This window comes from Dendrobium catenatum, unplaced genomic scaffold, assembly GCF_001605985.2.
Source record: "Dendrobium catenatum unplaced genomic scaffold, ASM160598v2 fragScaff_scaffold_1024, whole genome shotgun sequence".
In the NCBI taxonomy this organism is placed as follows: domain Eukaryota; kingdom Viridiplantae; phylum Streptophyta; class Magnoliopsida; order Asparagales; family Orchidaceae; genus Dendrobium; species Dendrobium catenatum.
This window is the reverse complement of record NW_021319486.1, coordinates 651,111-671,531: the sequence shown is the minus strand read 5'-3', so window position 1 is coordinate 671,531 and position 20,421 is coordinate 651,111. Positions and strand designations below refer to the sequence as shown.

Genomic DNA, 20,421 nt, shown 5'->3' with positions numbered 1-20,421 from the left:
TGATTACTCTATTTTCAAATCTCTTCCATTGAGTCATCTTGATGTTTATATGAACTTTGAAATATAAAATAATTCCTAACAAAAGAGCTCTAAGAACCTGTTGTAGGGAACTCAAAAACTATTGAAAAAAAATGATTTATAAATCAAAATTCAATTATTCTTTTGAAACTTTGAAATATAAAATTCAATTATTCTTTCAAGTTTGAATTTCAACACGTTGACTAATCAATATCAGAGTAATTCATTTTTTAAATCTTTACTTAACCGATGAAGCAACAGTTGGACTAACTTAAGGTATTTGAGTGGCCCTTCCTTAGGGTCAAGTTAAAAAGTTACGCTATTATTTCTTATAAAAGAGCTATGTGCTAGGATAATAATAAAATTTCAAGCAAGATCAAACAATGATGGTAAAATTTTTTAAAGATTATAATTTCAAAATATAAGCTAAAGTGGTTCGGTGAGATCCAACTGCATAAATAGTTGCACATAGATTGAATGGTTTATTAAGCTTTTAAAGGTTTACATAGAGTGAATTCATTTTATATAAATATGGGCAAAGGCCATTTATCCATGCCATGAACTAAGAGATAGTGCAATTGCATACTGCAAGGATGAAAACTAGATGTGGGGAAGGTGATGGTATTGTTGCTGGTATTGCCTCCCTTTATTGTTGTTGCAGGAGTTTAATTAAAAGCTCCTTTTGTTAAAACCAAAACTATCAACATGTACTTGAAAAAGTAGGTCTCCATCTGATAAGAACTTGAAGAGCTCCTCTTTCTATCTGAGTTGGCACACCCCAATCACCTCTACCTCTCCCTTCTCTCTGTTTATTTGTGATTATGTATGCATTGGAACCATTGGGTTCTTTCTTTTTTTTTAGTTCAATATAAGATGGTAGGTGTGAACTAGTTTTTTTTGGTAGGTGTGAACTATTAAATATGAATAAAACTGTAATTTTGTAGCCACCAATCTTAAACGGTCAATTGTGTGTGGATTTTGAAATTGGTAGTTATTAGTTAACAATCTTCAAAATCAAAATCAAAACCAAAACCAAAACGTATTTAATATTATTTAGGGAATTTAAACTCCACACCTAATGACCTCTCACTTGGAGTCTAAATTTTTTATTTGCTTATTTAATAGTATTGTATTAACACTTTTCAATGCGACACCTTCTTTCATTGACGGGGAAGTTTGACTAAGGCTTTGTAGTATCTGAGTCAATTAGTGTTAATTCTATTATATTCTTTTACTTCGAAGTTTATCCTAGTGTCTTGTTGATTATTGAGACTCAATCTTTCTTTGTCTTGCAATGCCATCTATCCTTCAGAAACTCTCGCTTGACAAAACATTATTTGACACCGCTTTATTATAATTATTAGCAATAAATTTCATTATTGATTCGACTGTTAAGGATACTTGACATTATATACTTGGTGTCATTTTTGGTTCTTTGTGTTATCACAATGGTTGTTGAAACCAACACATCAATATATGACATCACACTCTATAATATATAGAATCAACATACCCTATTCTCATTCAAATCAATCAACTCTTACCAACTTTATGAGCTTAAATGCCACTAGAGATTTTAGTCTTGCAACACTTGGATCATTTAAAGGATGTTAGATTCTTTTAAATATAGCAACAACAACAACAAGCCTTTGTCCCACTACATTGGGTCGGCTACATGAATCCTTTTTTGCCATTATGTCCTGTTAAAAGTTAAATTCTCATTTAAATATAATAAAGAAAGATCATTTCTAATATTTTCTAACCAAGTCTTTTTAGGTCTACCTCTACCTTTCTTAACATAACTCAAATCTAATACCTCTACTTTCCTAACTGGGTCATCGGAATGCCTCCTTTTAATGTGACCAAATAATGTAAGGCGACTCTTTCTAATCTTATCTTCCACTGGAGCTACTCCAACATTTTCACGTATATGCTTATTTCGTATCATATCTCTAAGGGTAAAGCCACTCATCCACCTAAGCATCCTCATCTCTGCTGTCACGACCCGGCCCGGTTAGCTCGCTAGTGCGAGGCGGGAACAAAGGTCGAACGGGAAAAGAAGTAATCCTTCAAACATAACATCAAAATATCTAACAAAAATCAAACATCGAGTATCACTTGTACTGATCAGGTACAATAAATTGGCCATTTCCTTTTCCATAGGTTCAAAAGAACCAACCTTTTCCACAGCTCATAAGAGCCTTCCTTTTCCATAGCTCGTAAGAGCCAACCTTTTCCATAGCTCATAAGAGCCAACCTTTTCCTTGTGATACTCCCGCATCAACATACTCATGCATTTATTACTTAAAATAATCTTAAATGAAATGCTCCATGTACTTTCCATAATGTATTCTTGCATGTAAGATAAGGAAATCATGTGAAGCAAGTGTATATCAAGAGTGTGTAAACCAAACATGAGTTAAGCATTGCATAGGAGAAACATTTGAAATCACTTCATGTATCCATAAACTTACAAAGGAAAATTGAGCCATAAAAGTTCATAATTAACATAAACAAATTGAACATTTCTATGTAATTGAATAAAGTACAAGTTACCTAACATTTAAAAGAATGTTCATCCCACCTACCTCAAACCGTCCACCACAAGGCGATCCTTCAAAAGTCCTCACACCCCCTTTTCCTCTTACGAAATTCAATCCTACAAGTGGCAAACATAAGGTATAGATATAAGTTTTCTCCCTCATACCCTAAAAAAAAAACCTAGGTTTCAAAAAGAACTTTTTTTTTTATAAAAGTAACTCACATTAGGATTTTAAAACACCACCTTACATTTCTCTAAGCTTAACCCAAAGGAAACTCTCATCTTCACAAAACCCTAATTTTACCAAATATAATTTATTCTTATAAAACTTAAATCAAATTCCATAATTATCTTCTAAGAATCATTAGGAAACATCTTTGTGAATGGTATTTGAAAGAAAATCATTTTTTTGAGTGAAACCCTATCTTCCATAAACTCAAAACTTTGCTTATACCTTAAAATGTCTTCACATAAAAGCTTCCCCATACCCTTAGAAATACCTTTTGTGAAGGCTTTTCCAAAGAGGGTCAATTTTAAGTGAAACCCTAATTTACCAAAACTCATATTTTCAAGAAATCAACTAGCATTAAGGTTTAGAAACATCCTTTCAACCTTCCCTAAACTTCTCTCAAAAGAATTTCAAAGAAAACTCAAGTTTTCTCTAAACCCTAGTTTCCATTCCTTAGAGAAAACTCAAGGGAAGAAGAAGAAAACTCAAGCAAAACACATACCTTAGTCTTCCCTACGATTTTCCCCAAGATTGGTCGCCGGAAACCGCCGCCGGAGCAACCCGTCCACCTCTCCCGTCGCCTCTACCCGAGCGTCTCCCCCTCTTCGTGATTTCGGGCGGAAGAAACGAAATGGGGACCGAATAGAATTCGGTCCCCTTAAGAGAAAGGGATTTGCAAAAGGTCAATCTTACCCTCACTTAAATAGACTTGGCTTAAGAAAGACTTAGGGGTAGAATTGGCATTTAGAAACTTCCAAATTTTATAATCCTCTAAATACACATAATTAATTATAAGTTCTATACATCAAATTTCTTAGAATTTTGCGCTCTAATTTATAAAATTATTTCCGTCGAAATCCGACAACTTCGAATTTTCCACTTAAAAACTCGTCGCGACGTTTTGAAAAGCGTGCGAGGTCTAAAACGACGTTTTGCGGGTTTTACATCTGCAACACTTAACTTAGTATTATGCTTCTCTTTTAATGGCCAACATTCAGCACCATAAAGCATTGTAGATCTCACCACCATCTTATAGAATTTTCCCTTAAGTTTGGGGGGACTTTTCTATTGCACAACAAGCCCGACTTGAATTCTGCTGATAATATCCCCCATCTATTTCACCATCACTCTGAACAATAGATCTAAGATATCTAAAGCATGTACTCTTATTAATGACTTGATCGCCGAAAGTCACAATCCCCTCACTAGGTCATTTGCTACTAAAACTACACTCCATATATTTAGTTTTAGTTCTACTCAAGTGAAAACCTTTAGAATCTAAGGTTGACCTCCATAATTCAAGTTTACCCCTTCAACTCCCTATCTAGTCTTATCAACAAGAAGAATATCATCAACAAAAAGCATACACCAAGGTACATCCTCTTGCAAATGTCTAGTGAAAACATAGAAGAATATCATCAGCAAAAAACATACACCAAGATACATCCTCCAGCTAATGTCTAGTGAGAACATCCATGACTAAAGAAAAAAAATATGGGCTTAAGGCCTAAGGTTGACCTCCATAATTCAAGTTTACCCCTTCAACTCCCTATCTAGTCTTATCAACAAGAAGAATATCATCAACAAAAAGCATACACCAAGGTACATCCTCTTGCAAATGTCTAGTGAAAACATCCATGACTAAAGCAAAAAGACATGGGCTTAAGGTTGATCCTTGATGTAATCCAATCGAAATAGGAAAATACTTTCAAACCACCTTTTGTTTGAACATAAGTAATTGCTCGTGCATATATATTTTTAATGATTTGAATATAAGCATTATTAACTTCTTTCTTTTCAAGAACTCTCCATAGCTCTTCTCTTATAACTTTATCATATGCTTTCTTTAAATCAATAAATTTCATATGTAGATCCTCCTTATTATCTATATATTTCTCAATCAAACCTCTCAATAAATATATGACTTCCATAGTAGACCTACTCGACATGAATCCAAATTGATTTTAAAAAACATTAGTATCATGCCGCAAGCAATGTTCCATAACGTGCTCCCATAGTTTTAAACTATGACACATTAACTTAATTCCTCTATAATTTGCACAAACTTGTGCATCACCTTTGTTCTTAAAAATGTGAATTAACACACTTATTCTCCACTCATCTGTCATCCTTTTAGTCTTCAAAATAGTATTAGAAAGTTTAGTAAGCCAAGAAATTCCTCTATCTCCTCAGCATTTGCACACCTCTATTGGAAAATCATCAGGTCCAACAGCTTTTTCACACTTCATTTTCTTTAAATCCTCTCTAATTTCGGTTTTACTAATACACTGATAAAAACAGAAATCTTTATTTTCATTTAGGGTGCTAAAGTTACTAAAGTCAAATCATATTTTTATATTCTTAATTAAAAAATTTAGCAAAATATCTTGTCCACCTTTGTTGAATATCATCTTCTAAGAAAAATATTTTTTGATATTCATTTTTAATTCACATCACTTGAACTAAATCCATACTTATCTCTTTGTTTTACTAACTTATACATATATCTTTCTCCCTCCTTAATATCTAATCTATTATATAATCAGTAAAAGCTAAGTTTTTTGCATCGCATATTGCTTTATTAGATTTCTTATATTCATCTTTATATTTTCCCAATTATCAGAATTTTTACATCTAAACCAAATTTTATAACAAATTTTCTTATTTTTTATCTTTTCTTGCACATTTGGATTCCATTATCAACTATTTTTACTATTAGGAGTTTTTCCCTTTGATACTCAAAGCACATCTTTTGCAATATTCTTACACTAGCCATTTTTTCTTATATAACATTAACATACTCACGCCCCTCTTTTTGCACAATTTTATACCATGAAATAAGATATTAGCTACTTTTTCCCATATAACATTAACATCCTCATGCACCTCTATCTCCTAAGCATTTGTCATTGTACATTGGTGGGTGGCGGGGTCATGTTTGCCCTAGCAAGCTATTGCGTATTACGTGAGGAAGGCATCGTCGAGGCGTGTTGCGAAGGGAGGAGGCCAAGGGTGATTTCATGCAGGAAGGGTTGCATTGTCTTGCAATTACTTGTTCATGCATTGTATTCAAAGTTCATCTAAATCAGGTGAATTGTGAACTCCAAAAATGACCTATTAGGGGAGCTTTAAATCTCTCAATAAATTAGTTTGGATTTATATTTATTTCAACCAAACAATTGAAATTTGAAACCTTTGCATTTAGTTTTGCATTTGGTTTAAACTAACCTTAGGTTAAAACTACCATTTGGTGGATAAAAATGATGTTAAAAAGTTTATTAAACTTTGTCATTTGAGATATTATAAATTAATAACTACTATATTTTGGGTGAAATCAAAGGATACAATTTGAAGGATCAAATTTAACAAAGTTTTCTATCCGCCAATTCTAAGAGAAACGTTGAAATGGAATAACGTATTTGGAATTTTATGCATATTAATTAAATTTGTGACATACTTTAATTCAATTATCTAAGCATTCAAAACTAATGTTTCTATCATTTCTATAGTGTAACATCTTGGAACTTAAAAATTAATTTAGATAAATCTCACTCATCCCACATGCCATTTAGCAAATAAATTGCCCCTTGGTTTAAGAAATTGAGCGATATTAAACTTAGGGATATGATAAACAATAAATAAGTTAGAATAATGTTGATGTAACAATGCAATCAAAGGGCATATTTGGAAAGGTCAAATATTATTGCTGTTTTTTGTTATATAATAGATAACTACGTGCTATTGCTGCAAGTTGTAAAGGGTTTCTAGAAGTTGTTTTTTGTAATTCAATTTTAAACAATTTTTTTTTAAATTATTTTTTTGTAGATAACATAACTGGAGAAAATCTTTCTGAGATGCTTTTTAAACTTATGATATATGGATACATCTGATGAAATGTTCTTTCTTCTGTGTACTCATGGTTGGTACAATATTTACCAAGTTTGAAGTGCTTAAAAACTTCTTCAATATTATTAAAAGCCAACTTAGGAAAAAAGAATTGTAAGCTCGCTCTTCAATTTTCTCCTGACTTGGGCGTCCATTCCGGATACCTCCTGCATATTGCTAAACTTGAAGTTTAATCTTCGTTTGCTATTGTTTTTGAAATTGAGTGAACTATTCTTGTCAGTTTTACATAAAAGGATAATCTAATTTTGTTGCCAACTTTTTTGGCGCTTGCAGTTGGTTTTCTTATTTGAATTATTTAGAATAAGCCATTAAACATTTTTCTTCAATCACTTTGCTAACATTATGATTGATTTTGACATTTAAAATTATTGCGTCTCCAACAGGATGGTGATCCCTGTTTGTCTAGCTTTGGCCTTATGAAAAATAGTCGAGATGGGAAAAGCTATAGTACAAACTTGGCTTATACCCCTCCAGAGTTCTTACGAACAGGTCAATACACTGTGCCTTTTGCAGTTTTTTTGATTATATTAATTGATTGTACATAAGACCTTTTTTCACTTCATGCTAAGCCGAGAGCCATTTTATAAAGTGTTGAACCAACATTTATGGAATGTATCAGATTTGATATTCACTATTAATAGGGCGATACCCTAAAGTTTCTTCACTTGACTTAAACAAGTTGGCGAGGAGTAGGGAGAAGTTAGGTAAGTGGCTGAAGCTTTGGCCCAAGTGTGGTGAGAAACATGTGAAGGTTGGCTAAGATGTTACCTGCAAATGATTTACCACATTTAATTTGATTGTAGGGCGGCATGAGCTAGGGTTGAGAAACTCTACCAAAGTTGGTGACAATGTTTAAAATTGCATAATCGGGTATTGAGGCATTTTTCGTTCGTGTGGCGAGGCGTAAGCCTCAAGGCATTTTGAGGCGTAAGCCTCAAAATAAAAAAATAGCGTAAACATAAAATGATAAATTTTGTATATACTAATGAGTAAATAATATATAAAACATAAAAATGCACAAGATATGAAGTGAAATCAAAATATCCCAATAATAAGACAACATGAAATATAGTTTAACTCAAACTCCATCTTTCCCAAATCACAATATTCTTTTCATTAACATATAATTTCAGAAATAAATAGCAATGACATATCACATAAGAACTCACAAGTCATCAACACTGTCATCACTAAGGGGGTCTTCATTTGAATCATCAGTATGATGAATTGCTCTCTCCCCTTCCTTCTCTCCTATAGAGTCCAATGTCTCCCAATCATGTCCTTCCTCAATATCAGTTATCTTCTTCTTCCCTAAATATTTTTGAACAATCTCAAAATAAATAATAGTGTAATAAATTAATAAAAGTTTAGGAAAACTTTATTATTTATATACCTTTTTTGATTTATTATTGAGTTGTGATGGATGTAGATGTTTTAAGACCATCAAAGAAATCAACATTTAAATCTTCATTTTGTAATTCAGACGGCATCACTTCAACTTCATCATCTACAAACCACTCATCATCAGATACCACATACTCGCTAAGCAAAGGATCTTCATCATCTATTAATCTTTTTTTCTTCAAATTCCTATCTCTGAGTCGCCTATTATACATAATGTATACAAGTGAATTCATCCTCAATATTGACAAGTGATTTCTCCTTTTTGTATGTACTTGGTTTTAGGTACTTCAATTTCTTTCATAGTCAGATGAAGAGCATGTCAAGCCCAAAGCCTTCACAGCAAAACACTATAATTCTGGAGTCTTATCACCTAATTGAATCCACCACTCAACTAATATTTATATAAAAAGGTTTAATTAGTGCGAAAAATAACTTTTAAATAAATATTTAAAATATTAAATAAAATTATCTAGAGATCATTTGACAATTGTATCATTTGCTTATTGTAATCCAAAAAAGAATTCTTTGTTCCTAAAAGGTACCAATTGCATGTCAGCATTTGATTTTTCAGTTGCATCACTTATTAGCTGATCCATGCTATGATACAATCCCAACTTTATTTCAAGGTTTGTAGACTTATTCTCTGCATATTGATATCGAGGGTTTAGGTAATAACCAGCTGCATGCAAGTGCCGGTGAAGTTGTAGCTCCCATCTATCATTAATAATATTCCAAATTTCTCTAAAACTACCCTCTTCGCCTCTTAAGTTGGAGGCAATCATTTCTTTTGCTTCATCCATGGCATTGTAGATGAAACCTATTGTAGGCTTCTTCTCAGCATCCACCAACCTTAAAACTTGAACCAAAGATTTAGTGGTTGTAATGACATATAAGATATTTTGTCAAAATCTATCATTTAAAATAATTTTTCTAATTTCTTTTCCCTCAGCCTTCTTCACTTAAGCACAACTCAACCACTGTGTAGATGTGAACATAGCCTCTAAAGGTTGTCTAACATCCAACATGCTCTCTAAGGTCAAGTAAGCGGTGGCAAATCTTTAACCTGAAGATGGAGCTATGTAGTTGTAAGCAACATCAATCGACTGAAGAATACATATGTCTCCTACTTGCATTGACGAGAGCCTCAATATAAACAACAGTTAGCTTGTAGATTGAGATGTCAACACTGGAAATTGATTAAAGGATGACCTGTTATGCAAACAATAGTCTCTTTGTAAATTGAAATGGAAGCGCCTAAAATTAACAGGTAAAACCTATAATGCATACAATAAATCACATCAAGACTAGATACTGAATGCAGTGATGCTTTGTAATCAACATCAACAGGCTGTATAAAACTTGCTACCGCCAACAAATATGTAAAAATCACCTGTGAATGATAAAGGTGGATATGATGCATGTACAATGGCTTTTCTACAAGTACGTCCAGGAGATTATAGTGAACAAAATCATTTCATGTGAGCAAGGACGAATGATATGATGCATTTGTGGATAACAACAGCGGGTATATCGTAAGTTTAACGAACCCCTCTGTGGACACAAATACACACAACATCTCAAACAATCTTAGGAGATATGTTGCATACAGTAATCCATCTATGAATGATGACGATTAATGTGCAACAGATGTTAGATCCTCCTTGTAGTCAACAACCATCCAACAGTCAAGTTGCTATATCGTAAGTATAACGAACCCCTCTGTGGACACAAATACACACAACATCTCAAACAATCTTAGGAGATATGTTGCATACAGTAATCCATCTATGAATGATGATGATTAATGTGCAACAGATGTTAAATCCTCCTTGTAGTCAACAACCATCCAACAGTCAAGTTGCTATATTGATTCTTTGAAAATCAAATATAAGTACAAAGATGAGTATATGAATCTACCCACAATCAATAGCAAATAGTTGACGACCAATGATTTTTTTTGTGCCAAATGAAGCCTAAATTCGGATCAATTACATCAATGGACCAAACCTATTTTAATATAAAAGCGTAAGCTTATAAAAGTGAGGTATCTCGTATAAATCATGTGACAACGCTACGATTAACCTGTAAGCATAAGAAGGTGAGCGATAATAATAGATCACATGCCACAAAAGCACGATGCTATGCCACCAAATTTGTAACACTCATACAAGCAAACAAAAGGCATATACAAACTTATAAATAGAGCATTGGGAACTCCCAGATGCCAGATGCTAATCATTCGCACAGTTGATAAGCGCTAAAATATCCAAAAATGCCCCTGCACATACACAGTAATATGTATACACATAGGTACATATAAGGAGCAGTACAATCGCACTACCCGCATGGGCCCTGACGAGTGTGCTACAGATACACACGTGAGGTTTAGGGATGTTGTGCTAGTCAATAAATGAATGTAGTTCGAGCCCAATCCTTCTATATAGATAGATAGAAGTTGACATGGCTCGAATTATCAAACTGATATACAATCAAGATGTCGACCATAATATCTGTTTTATACGTTCATATAAGGCCTTTAAGATCGATGACAAAAGAAATTTATCAACAAAGGCATAAAGCCTACGAAACCCGATCATTTGTGAACGGCTCGATAGAGTCGACAAGTTTCAAGCTGCAATTAAAAATGACCCCAAACACATCGATTATGGCGGTGTTGAATGTTTATCTCAACTGGAGGGGTTCTCAAACACTTTCAAATGCCTCCAAGTGTCCAAATGCCCATAAAATTCAAAATTTGAAATTCCAAAAATTCAAAGATGTTTAAAATTGAAATAACTATCCAATTACTTAAAGAAAAATTTATACACCATCCGCAACAGTTTGTCGAGGTGGACAAATTGAAAACTATTTCAGCTCACATAGAGTTAATGCCTAGTCAAAAATATTACTAGAATTCATTCTCAAAAAATCTACTGCTAGTAAGGACATGATACGTGTCATCTGAATGACAGTTTTGCCGTCAAATGGCACCACAGGATAAACGATTATGACCCGTGAATTTATCCTCAATGTGGACAATCGATTTTTTCTTTTTGTATGTATTTGGTTGTAGGTACTCCAATTTCTTTCACAGCCAGATGAAGAACATGTCAAGCCCAAAACTCTCATAGTAAAATGCTGCAATTCTGGAGCCCCATCGCCAAATTGAATCCACCACTCAACTAATATTTATATAAGAGAGTTTAATTAGTGTGAAAAAAATAACTTTTAAATAAATGTTTAAAACATTAAATAAAATTATATGGAGCTCGTTTAGCAATTGTATTCTTTATTTTTTGTAATCCAAAAAAGCATTATTTGTTCCTAAAAGGTACCAATTGCATGTATTTGATCTTTCAGTTGCATTACTTATTAGCCGATCTATGCAATGATACAATCCCAACTTTATTTTAGGGTTTGTAGACTCATTCTCTGCATATTGATACTGAGAGTTTAGGTAATAACTTGAAATCCATTTCATGTTTCTTCTCAGCATCCATCATCCTTAAAACTTGAACAAAAGTTCTAGTGGTTATAATGGCATATAAGATATTTTGCCAAAATCTATCATTTAAAACAATCTTTCTATTTTCTTTTCCTTCAGCCTTCTTCGTCCAAGCACAACTCAACCATTGTGTAGATGTGAACATAACCTCTAAAGGTTGTCTAGCATCCAACATGCTCTCTAAAGTCAAGTAAACGGTGGCAAATTTTGTTGCTGTTGGCCTTAGTAGTTCTTTCTTTGAAAATTTTCTCATTAGAGGTAGAACCCAATAGTGGTTGTAAATAAACTTGGTTATCTTTTTTACTTTAGTAAGTGCATTCTTATGTTGAGGTAGCTCGCCAAGCTTCTCAAGAATCAGATCTATATAATGTGCAGCACATGGAGTCCAGTACAGATGTTTCTTCTTCTCCATAAGTTTGTTACATGCAATCTTGTAAGCACTTACATTATCTGTCACAACTTGTACAATCAAATATTCTCTAACCTCTTCAATAATGCTATCTAATAATTCAAATATGAACTTAACATTTTTAACCTGGTTAGATGCTTCAACTGATTTTAAAAACTTAGTATCATAAGAATTATTAATGAGAATGCTTATTAGACTTCTATGTTTAATATCAAACCACCCATCTGACATAATTTTTATTCCTGTTTGGGCCTAAGTTCTCTTAATTTCTTCTATGCTTTTATCAGTTCTTTCCAACTCCTCCTTGAGAATTCATATTCTCAAATCATACATGGTTGGAGGTTTGAACCCTCTCCTAAATACTCCAACTGAATGAATCATAGTAGGCAGGTGATGTTGCAACATTAAATGTAATTGCATTTTCGTAGAAGAATCTGCCTATATCCTTACTCACTCTTCTTCGTGTCTCCCTTGCATTTTCTGGGTTTATCTTTTGTGTAGTAGGAGGCATATCCTCTGATGTGTCCACCATATAATGATCCATAGGGCCTCTAGCACACCTAGATGAAACGAGCTTCATTGAAGAAGATGAATCTCTAATGCAGCGCTCACTCCTGTAATAAGAGCCTACATCAATTCTATCCTCAAATTGCTTATGTGCAAAATGTTTTGACGTGGTAGACTTATTCATGTATGACTTTATCTCCTCCCTTACAATATCAGGAACTTTGGAACTCGGAGCAAAATACTTGTGAGACCCTGAAAGGTGATCTTTCATCCTAGTCACACCACCACCATTCACAACGTTATCACAGTAATTGCATTGTAGATCGATATATGTTTTATCACTTCACCCTACATCCATCTGAGTGCTATGTTTTCATGCTGGATCTTTTCTATGACCTGACACAGTTTTATTCTTACTTCTGACCATCATTTACGAGAAGAATATATTAGTGCAATATATCAAACCCCTAAACATAATGCTTAACTTATTCTATATTAAGGAAACTTATACAAGCATGTACTAATGAAGAAGCAAACTAACACTAATAACTACTAATAAAGATGATGAATACAATAATATATCGGTTTGCCAGGGGTCCAAGGGGGCGCTGCCCCCTAGCGGGGTTCGAGTTGCCCGGTCAGGTCGCGAGGTCAAGTGGCAGTGCCCTTGCGGGTGTTTCTGATCGGTACTGTGCATAAGAATGTTGTGTGGAAAGATATCGAGCGTATGGAAAATTTTTATTATAAGTCATTTTGAAGTTCTACTTGTTTTTAAAGTTCGTAAGTTGTTTGTATGAAAAGATACCGAGCGGTACCGAGCATGTACCTGCTCGGCACCGAGCGTTACCGAGTGGTACTAAATATTGTTGTACTGAGTGGTACCGAGCATATACCTAGCGGTCTTAATGTGGAAGAAAGCGAACGTCGAACGAAGAGGGAAAAAGGTCGCGGTAGAAGATAACTCCAACCCAACTCGCTGTAGAAGATAACTCCAAGCAATAAGCAAAGTGCAACTCAAAGTGGAAGGACCTCAACGCTGAATGAAGAGGGAAAAAGGTCGCTCCCAAAAAACCTATTTTCGAGAAATGGAAGACCGCGTGAGGGTTGGGGGTCCGAACCGAACAAATATATATTAGGTTAGTTTTTTTTATTTTTTATTTTTAGAGGAGGACGCCTCTCAACCGTGAGGCGAGGTGCTCCTTGAGGCGCGCCTTAGTAAACTTGAGGCATATGCCTCAAATTTTGAACTCATTATGTAGGCTTTGAGGCTTAATGGGGTGAAATTGTGCTGATGCGCGCCTTGAGGCTTGCCTCTTATTGTGCAATTTTAAACCATGGATGAAACCATGGGATCTTGATCGGGCTCATCATCATTCCCCCACCAAACGCCTTAAGTACAAGATGATGAAATTTCTATTTTTAAATTTTATATTTCCAAATGCCTATGCTGCTACTATATGCCAGATAACTCGTATCTCTATGTATTTGATTGATGACTAGCCTTAATCGAAAGTTCTTTCTTGTGATTGGGAGGGGTAATTAACTATACGGGCTTGCGCCTATAAAAAACTAGTACTCATATTATAAAGTCATTGTAAAATGAGGGTGAAATCTCTGGATAGTGTCTTATCTATAAACTCATATGCCTTCCCAAAATTTACCCAATAACTTAATCTATTAAAACTAAAAATATATATATATATATATATATTAAAGGTAAAAGCAACCATCTATTATGATGGTAAAGAAAAGAAAGAATAAAGATATGTACGGTGAGCATCCGGGTGTGACGCTTGAACACATATCTAAGAATCCATCTCCAAAAGGTCCCGAAATTAGGGAAATAAATATAGAGATCAATATCTCTGGAGAAAAAATGCAAAATAATGTTGTGACATCTAGTGTGTATCCGTAGAGATCCGCCATTAAGTAAATTAATCAAAAGGGGTCCCAAAGATGACCCCTATTGATAATATTCTCGATGGTCAACATCTTGAAGAATTCTCCAAGAAATCCCATTGCTTTTCAACTATATTTTCTCGAACTGAGGAAGATTCTCGCCCGACCTTCATCAGTGCTGTTCTATCAGAAGACTTAGTAGAAATAAAATAACTGTGAATTCAAGGACTGCTTTGTCTGAAAATACGTTGAAATGTCTGGTTTATCCCCTTAATGTAGCAGTTCACAAATTGGTCATCAAATCAGATGCATCACCCGTTAAACAAGTTACATGGAGAATGAGATTGGAGAACATGTAATTATAGAAACAAAAAAACTCAGAGGCGGTCTTCATCCGAGAAGAAAAATATGCCTATTGGATCGCTAATATTGTCCCTGTCAAGAAGAAGAACGATCATATCTGTATCTACATCTATTTTAGGGACCTCAATAAGATGTGTCCAAAAGATGTCTTTCCGCTCTCAGCATTAAAACTTCTAGTTGACATCCATCCGACTAAGTTTGTGCAGCATGTTTTCTTCAAAGGAAAAAGATTAGGTTACTTCAATGAAAATATAGTCCTAGCAAAAAACATTCTTCTGCAAAATATGTTAAAGCTTTATTATTCAAAGAGGTTTATAAGGTTTACATATGAAATTGTTTGTCTGATATGTATCTCATGTACCTGTCAGAATTTAAATTTTCAAATATTAAGTCAACCAAGTGATTTGATGGCTGAATAAACGGAATTAATTGATTAATTGACTCTCAAATGTTGCAAAACATAGTGTGATAATATAAGATAAAATGCAATATAAACCATGACATGATGGTGTTTGAAATTTCCAACCAGCTTTCATTAAGTTCTTCAGGCCAAAAATAACAGATGTCAGAAAAAAATGTTAGACCGGTCCAGCCAATCTACACAGGACCGGCCCAGACACGAAACAGCGGAGAAAACTCTGCCTGTTGCGGACGCCGTGCGAGCCGCAGGTCCACGTGAGACATTTTAGGAAGGATTTTTGAGGGATTTGGGAGGAAAATTTGAATGTAGGGACTGTTTAGGGATTTCCTTTTGATTTGTATGCATTAAATAGTTTGTTTTCCTAGGGTTAGAGCATTTTGAATTTGGCTGAAATTTGAGGTCTCTTCAATTTCTTTTTGGGCTCTAGCGGCGTCTAGAGATTGGGAGAGAACGATCCTTCTCACCAATCGAGGATCAATTGTATCTTGCTATTTTCCGTTTTCCTTTCATCTAATAATACAAATCATCTACTGCTTTCATGGTTTTGGCGGACTTTTGTGAAGATTTCTTTCTGTTTTTCGAAGATTGATAGGAAATATTTGAGAACTTGTAGTGTTTCCTATCAAATTGGTATCAGAGCAAGCCTTGGGACCATTCGTGGGTTGATTTTGGCGAAGTTAGGTGCCTAATTTTTGGTCGAGAAGGGACAGTGTTTTTTTTTATAATCCAAATCCGGAATTTTTGGATACAAAAGTTCAGATCGAGATGGCAGCCAAGAAAGTTGATGCGCTAGAAGAAAGGCTTGAAGGGGAGAAGAACCAAATCAAGACAACGGTGGAGGAAATGATTTCCTCCAAGGAAGGACAAGTAGCCGATCTTCGAGACATGATGAAGAAAATGTTGGAAATCCACAACCAAATGAAGGCTTCCATGGAAAAAGAGGACGAAAAAAAAAACACAAATTCTGAAATTCATAGGGAGGACGATGAGGTGGAATCGTGGAGGGAGAAAGAAGGAAATCCTATATGGAGCCTTTCTATAGGGAGGATAGAGGAGGTAGGTATGGGGGAAAGCATGGGTATGGAGGGGCAGCGCAAAGGGGTGCTGATTGTGAACGTCGGGAGGGACATTATGGTCGCCGAGGTGCTGATTTTGAAGGAAGAGGAGGGGAATTTGAAGGGGGGTTTGGGCTATGGCAGGGTAAGGGAAAATCGGGAGACGTGAGGTGGGTCGAGCATTTGGGAGAGGGGAAGTTATGGAGGAATAAGGGGAAATGGTGGAGATCAGAAGGTGAGGATGTTGAATATACCTATATCTTCGAGGGGGAGGATGTGTATGGGTGGATCTATAAGGTGGAGATATACTTTGCCGTGAATGGGCTAACGGAGGAGGAGAAGCTGACAGCAACAAGCTTATGTTTGGAGGAGAAGGCACTGTCATGGTACCAATGGAGAGACCAGAGGAGACCTATCAGGGACTAGAGGGAATTCAAGGTATGCATAATAGAATATTTCCAAATCGATCGGGGAGGAGATTTCTATGAGCAGTTATTTGCTGTGGCACAGGAGGGATCAGTAACAGACTACCAGGAGCAGTTTGAGCACCTAGCCAGTAGGGTGCAGCGATTATCAGATACGATATTGGAGGAGAACTTTATGAAGGGGTTGAAGGCAGAGATCCGAGCAGCATTGAAGGTTTTGATGCCTCGTGACTTGGGGGAGGCCTTGAAGTTGGCCCAACTAAAGGAAAATCAGAAGAATCTAGAGAAAGGAGCCAGGAGCAATAGCTCAGGAGGCTCTTACAGGACGGCGACTACTCTTTTTGCATCCAAGGGGTCTGCATCAGGCAACATTAATAAGACCTCCATAGAGAAGTCAGTAAGAGGATGGAGTGGGGAAAATTTTTAGAGGTTGACAGAGAAGGAGATGCAGGAGAGGAGAACAAAAGGGTTGTGTTTCATATGCGACGAGAAGTATACGCCAGGATCAGTGCAAGGACTTCAGGTTCTCACCATCTATGATGACGATGAAATTGAAGAGGGAGGTGAGGGGGGTTAGAGGAAGAGATGGATGAGAAGTTGCATTTGGATATGGCCGAGGTTTCTTTGAATTCAGTAGAGGGGTTCACTTCGAATCATGATTTAAAATTGCGCAATATGAGGCTCGCCTTTGCGCAATTCCAGTAAAAAATGCCTCGATGCTTACGTCTCTAGTTTTTTTTATGAGGCTTGCGCCTCAACTTGGTTGAGGCCCGCGAAAGATAGAATTTTGAGTTGAATTATATTTCATGTTGTCTTATTATAGGGATATTTTAATTTCACTTAATATATTATGATATCTTATGTTTTATATTATTCACTCATTAGTCTATAAAAAAAATTATCATTTTATGTTTACGTAATCTTTTGATTTTGAGGCTTACACCTCAAAATGTCTTGAGGCTTACGCCTCGCCTCACGAATAAAAAACGCCTCAATACCCGAATACGCAATTTTAATCTTTGCTTCGAATCATACGATGAAGGTGAAGGGGGAAATAGCAAGCATGGAGGTGGTTGTTTTGATTGATAGTTGTGCTACCCATAATTTCATTTCAACTTAGTTCGTCAACCAACTAGGAGTGAAATTAGTGGATACCGGTTTTTATGGGGTGATGATGGGTACATGGAAGGTGGAGAAAGGCTAGGGGATATGTAGAGGAGTGGTGTTGACCATCTAGGGGATTCAGGTAAGGGAGGATTTTTTCCCACTAGAGTTAGGAAGTACTGATGTTATCTTGGGAATGAAATGGTTGCAAATTTGGGGGAAATCAAGGACAATTGGGGAGCACTCACAATGGAATTAATGGTGGATGAGAGAAAGGTGGTTATAAGGGGGGATGTAGGGCTATCCACAGCCATGGTATCACTTAAGATCATTGTTAGGAGCCTACAAGAGGTGGGGGAAGCTTATTGGGTGGGCTACACAAGCTGGATGTGATCATGATGGAGGAGGGAGGGGATGTTTCTCTTTCAAGGCAACCCCTACTTTAGCAATTTGGTAAGGATTTTCTACCACCTCAAGGATGGCCACCTCCACCAGAATACGAGCATATATCCACCTTGAGGACAACGTGGATCTTCGGGAGGGGAGTATTGTTAGACTGGTCCAGCCAGTCCATGCGGGACCGGCCCATACGAGAAATAGCGGAGAAAACTCCGCCTGTTGCGGACGCTGTGTGAGGGAAGTTTTAGGAAGGATTTTTGAGGGATTTGAGAGGGAAGTTTGAATGTAGGGACTGTCTAGGGTTTTCCTTTTGATTTTTATGCATTAAATAATTTGTTTTCCTAGGGTTAGAGCATTTTGAATTTCGCTGAAATTTGAGATATCTTCGATTTCTTTTTTGGGCTCTAACGGCGTCTAAAGATTGAGATAGAACGATCCTCTTCTGGAATCGAGGATCAATTGTATCGTGCTATTTTTCCATTTTCCTTTCATCAAATAATTCTCTGCCACTCTTAACTTAGTATTATGCTTCTCTTTTAAAGGCCAACATTCAGCACCATAAAGCATTGCAGGCCTCACTACCATCTTATAGAATTTTCCCTTAAGTTTTAGGGGTACATTTCTATCACATAACAAGCCTTAGGAAATATTTGAGAACTACAAGTGTTTCCTATCAAAAAAACCCCTCAGCATCACCAACCCCCTCCTTGACCCCACTTGCCATTTTCATGCATGGGTATTTCTAAAACTAACATAACGCTTGAATTTAAATATTTTTGTTAGATTTGTTTCTAGATTGTATACAATTAATAGAAACTCTTGATGTTTGTTTTTCACCATTTTATTCATTTTGATTTAAAGTCCCTTGAAAACGACCTTTAACAACTAAGACGCTTTTTTATATCAATTTCTTTCTTTGCAGGCAGGGTAATTCCAGAGAGCGTAATTTACAGTTATGGAACAGTTTTATTGGATCTTTTGAGCGGCAAGCATATCCCTCCAAGTCATGTACGTTACTCTAAAGTGCCATTTCCTTGGATGAAAATTTCTTTATGAAACAACGAGAGCATTTCTAACTCTCCTTTCATGACCTAGTCGGTGATTGCAAATAAATTGTTATTATCAATCTTTTTCATTCTACATTTTTTTTTGTATATTTAATGAAGTAGGATATTATAATACGATGCTGACATTTTCAATGATACATTACCAGGCATTAGATATAATAAGAGGGAAGAACATCTTAATGTTAATGGACTCGTCCTTGGAGGGACAGTATGCAAATGAAGATGCCACCAAACTTGTAGAACTTGCTTCAGAGTGCCTACAGTTTGAGGCTAAGGATCGACCAAATTCCAAGTTTCTCCTTTCTGCAGTTGAACCTCTTCAGAAACAGAAAGAGGTAAATGTGGTATTTGCTTCCTTCTGTTTCTGGAAGGATTTATTATTATTTATTTTGCTGAAGTGCTCTGTCATGATTTTAATTCAATTCTAGGTTGCTTCACTTGTTTTGATGGGTATATCAAAGGCCACTGTGGTATTACCAACAATGCTTTCTCCACTAGGAAAGGCTTGTGCAAGGATGGACCTAGCTGCAGTACATGATATTTTGCTTAAAGCAGGATATAAAGATGACGAAGGAGCTGAAAACGAGGTAGCTCTATTCTAAATGTTTTGGTTCAATTTTTATGATAATTAATTTTTTCCTGTTAGAAATGCTCTCCTTGAATGTGTTCTTTCCTGTGGAACATGATGAAAGAAATTTGTGAGTCTTTAGTATGTGCCTTGCATAATATAAAGTACTTAACCTATATTAGGGAAAATCATGACAAAAAATGTTAAATTATTTTTCGCTTATATTTCCATATAGCTGTAATCTTCCTCTTCGTAGTTCTTGTCATTATTTATTTATTTATTTATTATTTATTTTATTTTATTTTTTTCGTAGTTCTTTTCATGATTCAACTTGAAGGCTCTAATTAATAAAGCTGGAACGGTCGAATAGATATTGAAAATTTCATGCTTTAGCACTAATTACTATCAAAATAATTTGTTGCATAATTTTAATATATTGAAAAGGCCACTAATTTATAGAATTCTTTTCAAATCAAAATTGTAACACTTGTGTGAGATAAATTATAAATAAATTTCTAATAACAATGAGTTCAACTAAGTATCAATAAAATTGATGTAATATATTTAAAAGAAACAAAATCATTACTATATATATATATA

The 20,421-nt window shown here is 35.4% G+C and overlaps 1 protein-coding gene across 1 annotated transcript in view; it reads left to right on the top strand.

Annotated features, from left to right (window-relative positions):
- Positions 1-20,421, top strand: part of LOC110116751 (serine/threonine-protein kinase BSK2) — a 47,499-nt gene that overhangs the window by 3,504 nt on the left and 23,574 nt on the right. The window contains exons 5-8 of the mRNA XM_020850450.2: positions 7,079-7,184; positions 19,109-19,194; positions 19,400-19,588; positions 19,682-19,840. Coding sequence (XP_020706109.1) covers positions 7,079-7,184; positions 19,109-19,194; positions 19,400-19,588; positions 19,682-19,840 — 540 coding nt within the window. The remainder of the gene's footprint in view (positions 1-7,078; positions 7,185-19,108; positions 19,195-19,399; positions 19,589-19,681; positions 19,841-20,421) is intronic.